The sequence below is a fragment of the Varanus komodoensis genome, unplaced genomic scaffold (assembly GCF_004798865.1).
Source record: "Varanus komodoensis strain SLA01 unplaced genomic scaffold, ASM479886v1 scaffold15, whole genome shotgun sequence".
Classification (NCBI taxonomy): domain Eukaryota; kingdom Metazoa; phylum Chordata; class Lepidosauria; order Squamata; family Varanidae; genus Varanus; species Varanus komodoensis.
This window is the reverse complement of record NW_025335440.1, coordinates 10,302,457-10,316,748: the sequence shown is the minus strand read 5'-3', so window position 1 is coordinate 10,316,748 and position 14,292 is coordinate 10,302,457. Positions and strand designations below refer to the sequence as shown.

Sequence of the window (14,292 nt, the reverse complement as noted above, 5' to 3'; positions counted from 1 at the left end):
TGTAGACAAATTTACTCAGTTTATACAATTGGACTTTTGCAAATAATTCAGGATTTGTTGCAAAGAATGGTAAATAATTTGGAAACAAACTATTCCGAACCCTGGAAATCCTTTCTGGGTTTACTTGCCTCCAGTCTTTCTAGATGTCTGAAACATAATCCCAGCCATATTATGGGAGCACTTTTTTAAAAAATACAGTATGCCTATCTTTACTATCCTTGCCTGTTCTCTAGATCTTTCCCAGCTCCCTTTTCTGTCTCTGGTGGTAAAACCCACCTTAAATTCAGCTGCATCCTCCCATCCCAAAGACTATGGCTGCAATCCTGCTTTCAAGCTTCTTAAATTCCACATGAGAGTGAAAAGGGGCAAAAGGCTGTAATTAGGTAGTTAAACCTTTAATTGATGAATTGCTGAAGGCAAATATTACTTGGTGGTCGTACAGGTTAAGAGCAGAGTTCTTTTTGAGGCTATTTTGATTTTGGTATGCTGCTATAAATACAGTAGTCCAAACTGGACATTATACCTCAAAAGCTAAGCACATTTAAGTCCCTCTCAGTGAGGGGAGATTTCAGCATGCACTCAGCTTTCCCATGGAAATGAATATTATTTGCAGCCTTATCCTATTCATGTTTATGCAGAATTCTCTCCCAGCAAAACATGTAGAGGATTGCAGCCTTAAACTGTGTAACTTTGCCTGGGTTGTACTCACTGTAAACTTAGGGCACAATCCTTGCAATACCCGTAAGTCCCTAAACACTCACATTCATCCTATATAGAACTGAGGGAGTGGCAGAGGCAATCTCCCCCACCCCCACCCCGGCCCACAATTTGCTGTATTTTTGCCCATCTGGCTGGAGTGCCTTCCTGGAGGTTGTGGTTCTTTCCGCACTGGCTGCTAGGTGGAGGGAGTCAGAACTCTGCTTCTTGGTCTCCAGGTCAGTGCACTGTCTCCAGTCTTGCCTCTGGGAAAAACTGAAAAAACTTGTGGCTGCTCAGAGGCTACTGAGGAGCCATAGGACTGCCCCTTCCGGATGCTTTTGTCATTATCGTGCTACAGTAAGGAGCCTGAACAACGCTGTATTTCTTCTAGGGCTCTCTAACCGACTACCTGAAGGGGAACATCGTCAGTTGGAATGAACTTTGTCATGTGGCGGAAACAATGGCACGTGGACTCTCCTATCTGCATGAAGATGTCCCTTGGTGTAAAGGTGAAGGACACAAGCCTGCTATAGCACACAGGTAGGGTCCTTACTTGAAGCTGGTGAAACTGCAGGCCCGGATGAACGAAACGTTCTGCAACCCATTCTATACTGGGGAGGGGTCTTAGTCCAGGTGCCGAATCTACACTATACAGACCAAAGGTCCCTGGTTTGGTCCACAACTATCTCTGCCCCCCAGCATAATGCATTCAGGAGAGATTCCGGTAGGTCACTGTCAATGGAAACAGATAGCAGGGACTACTGGAAGCCTGCAGAATGTCCCAGTTTAGATCCAATTTAGAATCTCAGTTAGAAAAAGAAATCCAGTGGCAGAATTAAAAAATACTTTAGAAAGTCAAGGATGGGTTGCTGGGCTGTAAGTTGCAGCAGTCCTAGGCAGGATAAGAGCCCAAGAACCATGCCGGATCAGACCTACATCCATCTAGTCAAATGTTCGGTTCACATAGGAGGCGGCCAATTCTGAGAGGGACAGGAGTGAAACGGCACCCTCCTGCCCAAATGCCCCAGCAAGTGGTGTAGATAGACTCACTGCCTCTGACACTGAAGGTAGCGTAGAACCAGCAGGCCAGTTGTGAGGAATGATGAGACTTGTAGTCCAGCAACATCTGGCCCATTCTTGACAGCAGTGGGCTCCAGGGATCCACGACTTCACCTGGTATAAGAGAGTTTCCTTATGTTCTCCTTATGTCAGACCAAAACATTCCCCATATAGCATGCTCCATTTCTGTACCCAGTCTTTCCAGGGGTTTTGGTGGACTATTTTTTTCTCTTGTCCTTTTCATGGGTTTGGGAGGCTGCAGTCTTATCAGTAAAAAACTTGTCCATATCATTCAGCAAAAACACCTTTGCTTGATTAGTTCTTACTGTGAATTGTGTGAACAAAGGGGGCAATTGAGATACTTAAGAGGATGGAAGCCTTTGCTTTGAGCAGAGTTTAAACTGCTTGACGGTTCAATCTTAAGGGGGCTGGGAGTCGGCAGGAGCAGAAGAGCACAGCAGAGGTTTATTAAATCCTGAACCTGCCGTGGAACATGCAGAGAGGAAATATGGTCAAGGCCACTACTTTTGATGGCTTTAAAGGAGGACAGGACAAATGTCCTGTTCGTGACTTTATACATCTGTCACCAGGTATTAGCTGTAGTAGCTGCATAGAAACTGTATGTTCAGAACAGGGGTATTGCAAAGAACTTATTCCAGAATCTATAAACCATTGCACATGGCACAATATTGGAGCAGGATTTAACAAACGAAAACGTAAAATACAAAACTTACAGCAAAAGCAAACAAATCAATAAAACACTGGCTGGAATTTACTGTTTAGGCAGAATTTACTTGCCTGAAAAGAAAGGCCTCCTGGAATTGACAGAAATGAAGTTGCATACTTGCATTCCCATTCTCGGCAAGGTGAGAGGCCCCACAGTAGATGCCCTGCTCCGAGTGGTTTTGAAGCAGATCTCCAGCCTTTGTGGCGCCATAAAGAGTGCCTTTTCAGAAAACCTCTGTGACTGAGCAAGATGGTAAAGAAGGAAGGAGCATACAAAAGATTTGGGGTCTACTCACGACTTGCTGACATACCTCACCAGGTACTCTGTGGCCATGTAGGGTAGCTGCTGGAGTGCCCAGCAAGTCTGGCAAGTCTATAGTCTGAACCCAGACAGATGGGTCTGTGGCCCTGAATAGTCTCAGACACAATTCTTGATGCAGTTCTGGAAAACTTGAAAAAATCTTGGGAGAGTTGGTCAAGCCTCATGAGACTTGACTAAATCTTGGAGATTTTTGATGAGACTTGGAAGGCCTTGCTAAAACCTTTCTCTGTGTCATTCAGTTTCATTCTGCTGCAGACCACTGCTCAATTAGATGCTGGTTATGGAATACATGGTGCAGGACCAGCCACCATTGGCTGTCTTTATTGGTTGAAGTGTGGCTGCTGACATTTGGAAGACTGAGAAATATCTTTGGGCCAGAGCCTAGTGATGGTTCTGTTTTTCACAAGATGCTGGGGAGCAAATAATTGGAGAGTTACCAGACCTTTTTGCCCTGCTTTAGCATTTCTTGGAGGCATCTGGGTAGCTGCTTTCTGCTTGCACTTTGGAATAATCTGTCGAGAAAATTCTTCCATTCCTGTAATCCAGTGTTCTTGTAGAATTAATGAGCTCATGAGAATTTTTGAAGTCTCCCAAGACTTGACCAACTCTTGTGAAATTTTAGGAGGAAACACCCAAGTCCTTCATACTTGTTGCAAAGAATAATACTGTATGTGGAAAGAGATGCCACCCATACATGATGCCCAGATACTAGTCTCATTTTGCTTATCTTAGATTAAACCTACCAGCTGAACTATTCAAAGTGTTCAAACAAGTGAGAAAATATTGTAGAACCGCTGTCTTCAACTGGGTACCCACTAGATGTGTGGGGCTGCAACTCCCATTGACCCCAGTCAGCATGGTCAGCGTGTTGGCTGTAGGCAGTGGGAGTTGTAGTCCAATACAGCTACAGGGCACTTGTTTGTGGAAGGCTGTGTTGTAGGTTTAATGGGCAAGAAATATATAGAAAGAGTGGGGATGGAGGGTTTAAATGGGTATGTGAGGAAGGACTGAGTTCTACAAGAGAAATTACAGAGATGTGTGCACATAATGTGGAAGAGGTGGATAGAGAGACATTTTCTCCATCTCTTGCGATGCTAGAAGTCTGTCTTCTCCTTTGAAGTTAATCGGTAGCAGATCCAGGATAGATAAAAGGAAATTGTTCACAAAATGTACAGTCAAACTATGCAGTTCACTGTGATAAATTATAGTTATGGCCATCGCCTTTGGTGGCTTAAAAAGATTAAACAAACTCATTGGGGACAAGGGCTACTAGGGTTGGTCGCTTAAAGCATCTCCAGTATCAGAATCGATATACTTCTCTATGTGGGAGAACATGAGTAGAAATGTGGCACTCATGTTCTCTTGTGGACTTCCCGATGGGACACGGTTTGCTACTGTGAACGGAATTTTGGGCTTGGTAGATGTTTGATCTGATCCAGCATGACCCTCACGCTCTCAACCTGTGGTCCTTCGGCTGATGTTGGACTCCAGCATGGCCAGCCATCAAGAATCCAACTGCTGTTGTCCAACAGTACCAGGAAGGCCATCGTTGCTCCTGCCTCATTCAAAAGGTGGGCTACAACAGCTCTTTTGGGGGCCGCCTCTACGTGTGAGGAAAGCTGCCGATCTCTCCATTATGGCTGCACAGGCGGAGAACATGGTGCAGTATTCTTTGCAACTTGCACAGCGCTACACAGCAGATGCACAGGGTTTCCTGAGGAGAGGCTCCTTCAGAAAGGTTTCCCTGAAGGCAGAAAGTTAAAAAAAAAAAAAAACTATCCTAGCATTTTGGTACAGCAGTGCCCTCTAATGGCATATAGAAATAAATTTCAGGGAAGAGATGATTACATTTTTTCCTACGTAAATACTCCCAGTTTCTTAGAATCAGTTCTGATGTGCTCTTTCTTCCTTCCACCTCTTGTCCCTGAACAAATGCAAATTGCTTTTTCTAAGAAGAACTCTTCTAAAATGCTAATTTCAGCACCACATACTTTAAAGACAGAGTCAGGGTTACCAGAAGAAATCCCAGAAGTCATTTGGCTAGACCAGGTGCCTTACTCTAGCGAGCAATTAATGCTTATGCATAGTGTCCCCCATATCGTAGCAATGCTAACATGCCTCAGGTACAGCTCGCTCTAGGATCCTTGGAAGCTGCCATGTGCCAGCTGAGGGCATGGGAGGAGACGCAGTGCCTGCCTGCTGTGGCTGCCTCATGAGGGGGAGAAGAGGCTGCCTGGTACCCCCCAGGGGAAGTGACAGAAGCCTCCATGGTGCCAGGGACAGGAGAGGTCACTCACAGAGGCACTGGGGTGGAAGGAAGAGGAGGGGGATTTTTCATGTCGAGAGTGAGCTAAAGCTATTTCTAAGACATGGAGGAGTGGAGAGGGCTCTACGATGCCGGCAGGAGGACAAAGGAAGGAAAGGCTTCCGTGTGGCTCCTTCTGTAACTTGTCTACTTCAGCGTAGAGAGAGACAAGGCCAGGAAATAACCAAGAGAGGGTCTGGCTTGACTCTGTACTTCTTTTGCATCTTTCTGGAGCAAGGTATCTCGGTGCAAGCATCTTGTTACATGTGAACTAGGCACAGATGAGTCATTGGTGGTTGACAAGCCACCCACACCCCTAAAACAGCCCATGGCTTGTTAGCTACCCGCAACCCTTGTGGCTTTCACCCTTGCTGAGTTTGTACATGGCAAGAAACCAGAGCATATCCCAGGTGATCAAAATGGCAGCTACCACAACAAGAAGTATAGAGGGGAAATTCATCCATGGTGGCAACTCATTGCATGTGAATGGGGCAAAAGATTCCACTTTAACTGTGGACACCTGGATTTATGCAATGATGATAGAAAGAGTCACTTTTTGTTAAATTCGATGACTAAATTATTGTCACATTATTTTATTGTGGGGGATCATGAATAGGGGTTAATTAAAAAGGGAATTTATTTGAAGAGAAACTTTTCAGAGTTGCTCTTTAGTGGGATGCAAATTATTTGAAGAATTTATTTGGGGTTATTTGTATAGGAAATTGAATTATCTTACAAAAATTTTAATTCTAGTAATTATTTCTAAATTTTGCAACAAAAAAGCATTTTTACAGCAGAATTTCAGATGAGTTTGTTCTGGATCTCAGAATGGTTTCGTTAATTATAGCCATATCTCTGTATCGTGTGTGTGTGTGTGTGTGTGTGAGAGAGAGAGAGAGAGAGAGAGAGATTGAGATTTAAAAAAAAATCAAAATCTTAAAGCCAAGTTGAGGCATTGCTGCATATCAGAGCAACTTAAGAAAGCAGAAGCCAAAATGGCTTGCTGTTTTATTATTTCTCTTTTGTAGTTACTCTAATATAGATATGTGTCTGTGTGTGCAAGAAACAGTTTCACACACACACACAATGTTAAGTAATTTTGTCTTTCTGGTCCTGAGCACCACATCTTCTAACTATCTAAGTATTTAATACTGAACTGTATTCCCCTATAAATCCATTCTGCCCCATCTCTGCTTTAATCTATAATCTGTAAAGAATCCATAAAATGGTTTTAATTTGAATTCAAAGTACACATCTCTTTTGATTTTTTTTTTATGCCAAGATCTGCATCAGAACATTTGAGGTGTTCAAAGGCTAGAGTATAGCTCTATAGTTCCAATGCACACATTTAGGGTGGGGGTGCATGGATCAGTTCAGTTCATGGGAGACTCTGTATGGAAATCAGCTTCTTCATCCATCCCTAACAGTTACATCAGAAGTTGGCACTGATTGTATCGGTTCTTATCTATAGACTCATGAATGCTCTGAGAGAGGGTATGTGAAGGGCTGCATAAACCAGACCAATCTGGTTTGCAGTCAGCATCATCAGAGGTCTTCCTCTGTGACCATCTTACAAGGGACGTGTGGCTGGCAGTCAAAGGAGGCAGGGCCTTCTCGGTGGCAGTATCCACTTGTGGAACTCTTTCCAAGAGAGGGTTGGCTGTCCCATTTGTCGATGGCTTTTAGGTAGGCAGCCAAGATGCTTTTATTTCACCAGGCGCTTCATGGATTTTAACTGCGTGTTAATTTTATGGGTGGCTACTTTTATTGTATCACAATGTGTTTTGCATTGTTGTGAGCTCCCCTGGGGACCCTTATGGGACCCCAGACATGATAAATAAATCTTTATTAAAATAGGTAATTGCAGGCACTACTGTAGTTGAACTAGCAATCGCAGTGTTAGCCAGGAGGAGGAAAAAATGCATTGCCCATCATTTTCAATGCTTAGCAAAGACTTAGTTGCATTTTTTCCTCAGACTGCAATTTAACAATTGCAATCTGTGATGCAATTTAACAATTGCAATCTGTAAGGAAATCGTCCTCTCTCTGTCTCTGACGAACAGAGGACTGTGGGGATGGGGTCCTCCTGCAAGGGATTTTGCGCCCTGGGAATTTACTGACTTGTACTCCGCCCCAATTGCTTTTGTCTACTGCAGTGTGTCTCTTCCTAACATATTCTGACGGAAGATTTCAGAAAAACAATGGTATCTGCCCTCATTAATTACATTGTATGTGCCTGTGGTTGCCCTGCAATCCGACCAGCAGGGTTACCACAGTGAATTGAATTGATGGCAGGAGAATTAGAATGCTGTGCACACACGGGCTGGCCATCTGCTGCCTGAGGTCTGTAATTTAATTATATTCAACCACATCCCCTTTCTCTTCCTCTCCCCTGTTGAAAATGTTGGAAAGTCTGGGAAAGACTTCATAAGCAGGGTTTCCGTTTATGGGGTAGGTAAGGGTGAAAGTGTACTTAACTTTCTTTCATTCATTTTTATACCACCCAATAGCCAAGGTCTCTCTAAAGGGAACCAGACAGAGAGCTGGCATTCCAATACCTGCATAAACGTTCTAGGAAAGCACAGGTCCAGAGCTTAAATGCGTATAAAATGTTAGGGGATTTCAGGAAGCTTGTTAAACAGGATGACCTGGTATCAAGTTGATTTTGGCTTTGCTCACCAATATTTCCCTTTCTGAAAATCCCTGCTTAATATGTGCACATCCCCTAATGTTGACATCAGTAGCCAAACTCCCATTGGCTATAGATAAATCAGGATTGCAAAACTCAGGAGTTTTCTGAATCATAATAAATGAGTTGCTTTCTGAATCAATCAGATGTTTTATCATGGCCAGTGGTAGAATCTGTAATTTTGAGACCCTCTCCTCTACTTTTCCTCTTCCTTTTTTATTTTTGTAGGGACTTCAAGAGCAAAAATGTATTGCTGAAAAATGACTTGACTGCCGTGCTTGCTGACTTTGGATTGGCTGTACGGTTTGAACCTGGGAAACCTCCAGGAGATACTCACGGACAGGTAACAGCTACAGCTTAGGGTTTCCTTAGGCTGCCTCATTTATCAATACCTCTCAGAGCACATAGCAATAAGCAGGAGTTGTATTTCCTTGCTTATTGTCTATGGAAGAGGATGCAGTTCCCAAGAAAATGCACCTGCATTTGCATGTAGTTGCATCCTAGTGCTTTGACAGCTAGTCCACATTATCAGTAGGGTCCTGCAGCACACTGCCCTTTAAGGTCAGATTAGGTTCCTGTGGTTTGAATACTCAAGCACGCATGCACACTCCCTTTCAGTAGAATACTAAAAGAGCAGTGAGAAGATGCCCAAAACTTTCTATCTGCAATGGCTTGCAGTTCCTCTTGCTTACAGTTAGGATTTTTCTTTTTCCAGAATATTAAAAAATTGGGCTGTGCTTTTTACTCTGTCATCTCATTCTGCTGCAACAGTAGAACAAGGGGCTGCAGCTCAGCAGGAGCGTTGCATGCAGAAGACCCCAAGTTCCATCCCCAGTATTGCTGGGCATGGCTGGAAAAATGCCGCCAGTCACTGTCAACCAATTCAAGGTACCAAGGTCTGACTCCGCTATCAGTCGATCCAGCATCACTTCGATCCCTGACTTTCTTCTCACAATCATGGATGCAGACCAGAATAATCCAGGCCTGCACAAATCGTGAACCTCCAGTCTGAATATAGTCCACCGATCATACATGGCTGCCAAAAGGCTTAGCGGTGCTGCCTGCCAGGAGCGGCAGAGAGAAGGGGATGCCAGTCCCCAGGCAGGATCATGTGCAGGGCTGACACGCCCAGTAAGTGTGCACACGCACACGTGCATTCACAGCCTACCCCAGTTCCACTCACGCTAAGTTTGGCCCTGTAATTTAATGGCTGTTGCAAGAATTTGTTCAATCGCTTTGATTCTGTCTTTTGAAAAGGCAGGATGGGGGTAAAACTGGCGTGTGCCTTTCAGCTACACAGCTATACAGATGCCCACTTAACTCTTTTTTCCCTGTAAAATTAAATTGTATCCCAGTTACTGAATCACATGTAAGGTACAGTAATTCCTCTTTTGTATCCTGCATTTCCAGATGTGTCTTTTGGTAGTTAATGGTCTCTGGAATCCTTTGTGAATATTTCCCTATGTTTATGACAAGAGAACGCCTTGACTTTCCCCCTTGACCTTATTATGGCTTTCTTTGGGTCTGGGATGGGAGAAATTGTAAAGCTTCTCCCATTATTGACCACTTCCTCCTCCTCACAGAGAAAACTCTCTAGCAGTCTCTAGTGGTGAAATTATTCTTGCTTATGAGGAATTATCACACCACCTATTTCCCCTGTCATTTTATGCCATGACCCAGAAGGTGGGAGGCTTTTGTGCCATAGGCAACTCACTTGAAAAGAGCTTCTGTGGTTAGGCTGAGGGCCACATATTGTACAGTCCTGCCCTAAGCCACAGACCGTGCTAGTTTCTGTCTGTAGACTGCCCACTCCTCCCACATAGGTTCACTCCACTGCCTAATTAATATTATTTTATTATTTCAATATTTTCTGCTCCATATTCTGGAACAGAGATCTTGGAGCAGCGAACAATAAAATATAAACAGTTAAAAGAATAAAACTATGTTAAAAACAAGATCAATAAAGCTGTGGTTGGTTCATTCAGGAAGACTTGCTGAAATAAAAGTGTTATCCAGAATACAGTACTGGTGTCTGCCTGACTTTCAGAGATAGGTAGTTCCAAAGAAATGGCGTTACCACACTGAAGACCATTCTCCTGGTGAACTCCAGTCAGGCCATAGATCCATGTGGAACCACCAGAAGACTGTCTTCCCAGTGCTCAGTAATTGTGCAGGTCAGTAAGGGAGGAGGTTCTCTCACAGACGTCCTGATCGCAAGATGTTTAGAGCTTTACAGTGCTAGGACCAAAACCTTAAACCCGACCCAGTAGCAAAGAGTCAGCTAGTGCCGTTTCCCCCCCGAAGCTGTTGCATGTGGAGAAGGTCTGCAGCTGGCATTCTGTACAGCTTCTGGACAAAAGGGCATTGCAGTGGTTACCTGTGCCTATATTACTATGGTTAAGCTATCCCTGTCCAGGAAAGACCACAGCTGGTGAACTAGTAAAACCTAGTAAAAGCAACTCCAGTGACAATGATGGGATGCCCTCAGGGTATTTATTTATGTAAAACTTTTATATGCCGCCCCTTATGCATGGCATCTCAGGCATGACCCTCATCTTTCAAAAGGAGTGCTTAGCAGGTTGGCCGTGCTCTTTAGCTTCTCTTCACTACAGCTGGAGAGATCTGCGTTATCGCCTAGTTCTGTCCTGATAACCTTTCTGCAGCTTTGAACCTGAAGCTAGCCTCATGACCAAATTCCTGCTCATAAATGTATTCAAGCTGAAAAATAGTGGTGGAGAGAGAAACTACTGATTTGACACTGGTTAAGACAAGTACCTTTGTTCTTTCTTTGCAGCCATAACTCAACCCTACTTCTCTTTTTCTTTCTCTTGCTTTCTTTCTCTGTATATATTTATTTAATCTATAGTGGCTGTCTTTCAGTCCCAGTGACAGATTTTGTTTCCTGTTGCAGGTGGGAACAAGAAGGTACATGGCTCCTGAGGTGTTAGAAGGAGCAATCAACTTCCAGAGAGATGCTTTCCTAAGAATAGACATGTATGCAATGGGGTTAGTATTGTGGGAGTTGGTCTCCAGATGCAGAGCAGCTGATGGTGAGTATTGAGACTTCTACAGCTTTAGGAGTAATTGCAGTTCTCTGAGAAATAATGGACACATCCTTCTGCAGGGATGAGACCCCTTTAGGAAAATGAGGTCTTTGCTTACCCAAATTAACTGGCAAAATTCCTGCATAACTGGATAATCAGATAACAGGTAAAGCTTTTCTGCATAAAAGCATGACAGTGGAATGGGGTTGCACAGGACCTCTCTGGTAGCCAGACAAGGTCGCTCTTCTTCAGGACCAAGAGGTGAGCAAGTCAAGTGGACAGCAAACTTTAGCTTATCTGCTGCAAAAAGAGCCATGAGAGACTGCAAGTAACTGTAACTTTCTTTAGAGAATAAGTATTTTATTAATTTACTTTATCACTGTGACCATTCCTACTCTCCTGTTGCGTCGAATACATGCAACTAAATTTTCTTACTTTGAAGTAAAACCGCTATTTTTTACTCATATGCAATACAGTAATGTATGAGCTTTTGGGGGGCACAATCCTGTGTCCTCCCAATATTGTCTGAGGGACCATACAGTTATTCACAGAATCCTGAAAGCTGAGCACCTGCCCGTTCCCCCTTGCAGCTGGTATGGAAAAAGCACTGTGGGCTGCCTCTCCAAGATCACACATGGGCCTCAAGCAGGAGCAAAGGGACATTCAGGGAGGGAACTGGGGAGTAGAGGAGGCTGGAGCTGATAGCCTGTGCCATCTGTAGATAGCTTTCCGGTCTCTTTTACTCCCCCTCCACACTGGTTCGCCCGACAGGGTGCAGAGCAGCTGCACCATGCCCTGCTCTGTGCATTGGACTCGCGTAAGCGTCTGAGTCAGGAGGCTCAAAGCGTCAAGTGTGGGAGGGCATTGGATTGCTCTCTTTAATAACCAGGTAAAAGTGCTGATCAAGTGTGCATTTTTTGCAGCCTTCTAAGATTATTGTTTTACTTAGAAACAATATGACTGAATAGTTGGATTCAATGTAAACATTGTTGTATTCTCTTATAGTATTGTTGTATTCTCTTACAGTATTATACTATAAGAGTATTATACCTGTGTTTTGCTTAGTGGCTGTGTGAATACCTGATGCAAATAGAACCAGATGAAAATCTCAATAAATAAAAGGAGCAATCCTGTGCATGTTTAGATTTTAAAAAGATCCTATAGTTCTCAAGAACCCTAAGCCAGCATGGGGCTGGGGGATGCTACAAATTGTTGGACCTTTTTTCTGCTTAAACATATATAGGATTGCACCTGAAGAGACAGTTTTATGATTTCCAAGCTCACAGCTCTTTAAAGCACTGGCTGCATTCTTACATAACAGTAAACTCGTTTAGGAATGACCTTGAATGAGACTTGGACTGACACATTCTCCCACCCCCACCTACACTATGGCCAGGAGGAGGAGATACAAAGGCTTTTCCTTTCATTTTCTAGTGAACATGTGACTGGTTCTGTCAAAACCTAGACAAACTTTAATGATATTGTTTGTTCCCTATACCTTAGTTAATAATAATCACAGTTCTTATTTAGATCAAACAAGTTACTGCAGATAATTGACAATGGAAGTGAATCCTTCTGATCTCCTTCCATTACTGGTTGAAAGGGAAATTTGAAGCCTGTATGGCAGGCCTTTTGAAAGTTAATAATTTAATAATTGAAATGAAATGCTAACTTTCCATGTCTGAGTATATTTGGAATATGATCCATGAAGGAAGAGAGGACAGATTTGGCCTTGCTGGCAGATGTGGTATAAAATCTGAGATTTATTACAGGTGCTTCTCAGTAGGGATGCTTTAGGAATTCAAACTTTACAAATTCCAGAATGAGCTGATCTGTTTTGCACCATCCAAACTAATAGGAATATTGGAAGGTAGCAGATTTTGCAAATCTCCAAATGGCGTGACAAATAAACTTTTAAAATGCATTTAAAATACACATTTTGAGAGGAGATACATACTTATATAAGAGTTTTCATGAAGATTTAAAAAACAAAAGATTATAGGGTTATGAATGCAATTATGCAGAGGTAACACAAAGTGGAAATAGACTGCCCCGTTGATCACTGTGTCTTAAGCATTTCTTCTGCAATAATGATTAACTGTGAAGTGTGTGGTTTAAAACTTTCTTGCTGAGACACGCATCAGACTAAACCAGGGTTACCTGTCCTGTTGATTTATACACTTCTCCCCATGCAACTCAGGTCCAGTGGATGAATACATGCTCCCATTTGAAGAAGAGATAGGTCAGCATCCATCCCTCGAGGATCTACAGGAGGTGGTGGTTCATAAGAAGATGCGCCCTGTATTCAAGGAGCAGTGGCTTAAACATCCTGTATGTTGCTTTTCATTAATATTTTTAAAATGTTTTCCCTTTCAACTAGGCTTAGAAGTGCTGTTTAGCAATATTGGAGGCCCCCTTCATGTCAATTACCAAAATAGTTTTCTTGAGGAATTTTACAGAAACAAATTCCCTGGTGGCATTAAAAATCCCGGAGTAAAATGTGTATGTGCTTTAAATTAAGTATAGTACCTTAATTTGCTGGGAGTTACGAACTGTCATTAAGAGTGCATAGAAAAGAGGAGTAAACAAGAGGAAGGAAATTAACATGTGCTGAAGACTTCCTGGTTTTTTCACTTGGGTTTAAAAGAAGAAAGGGAAATTATTGTATGAGTATATAGCTATAATGAGGACAGAGCATTACCAGAATCAGAAGAACCTTGCAATTAATGTTGAGTGCCATGGGGGCTTTGGACATGTAGTTCTTTAACATCGGTTTTTTTCCCTTGCTACACAGCAAAACAACTTACCATTCTATTTCATGCATTATGGTTCTATACCACCCAGTAGCTAAAACTCTCTGGGTGGTTTACACCATAATGCTTTTTTTTTAATGCAGTCTGAGATACGACAGAGGAATGGGAGGAGGTCTGCTGTCCAAACAGAACAAAATATGAAGCCAAATACTCCTTCTTAAGTTTAGGCTACCTATAAAGAAGTTATTCAGAACACTCTTGGTTAATATGTGGTCACAGAGTCTAAGAATACTTGGGGAAACAGTTTAGCTGAAGAAAGTGCTAAATTAACATAAAGAACTCTCCAAGGTTATTAGCTGTTTGCATTTACTGAAAGTTAGTGGCTGCATTTGGATGTTGAGTATCTTGGTTTAATAAACCAAGATATGAGGAACCCTTTAATTTTCACTGGAGGAATAAAACTGGGCTGCCCCTCTTCACACTGAGGGTGGGAACTCAAATGATTAAAAACTACACTAGGAAATTAGGGAAACGGGGTTATGTTTTCTCCTGGAGATAGAAGGCAGAACACTTGCTAGCACTAACGCATGAGGTGGCGTGAGTCTCGTGTTGCAAACAAAGAAAGCAGCAGCAGTTTTTAGCCCGGCGCAAGGAACTGCTTCTGTTAGCAATGTCAGCGAGTGGGTTCTAGGTTT

General features: G+C 42.9%; 1 protein-coding gene across 1 annotated transcript in view; it reads left to right on the top strand.

Moving 5' to 3' along the window:
- The window catches only part of ACVR2B (activin A receptor type 2B), a 119,945-nt gene that overhangs the window by 105,078 nt on the left and 575 nt on the right, over positions 1–14,292 (top strand). The window contains exons 7-10 of the mRNA XM_044425242.1: positions 1,091–1,239; positions 8,029–8,143; positions 10,712–10,850; positions 13,045–13,175. Of these exons, the coding sequence (XP_044281177.1) occupies positions 1,091–1,239; positions 8,029–8,143; positions 10,712–10,850; positions 13,045–13,175 (534 nt within the window). The remainder of the gene's footprint in view (positions 1–1,090; positions 1,240–8,028; positions 8,144–10,711; positions 10,851–13,044; positions 13,176–14,292) is intronic.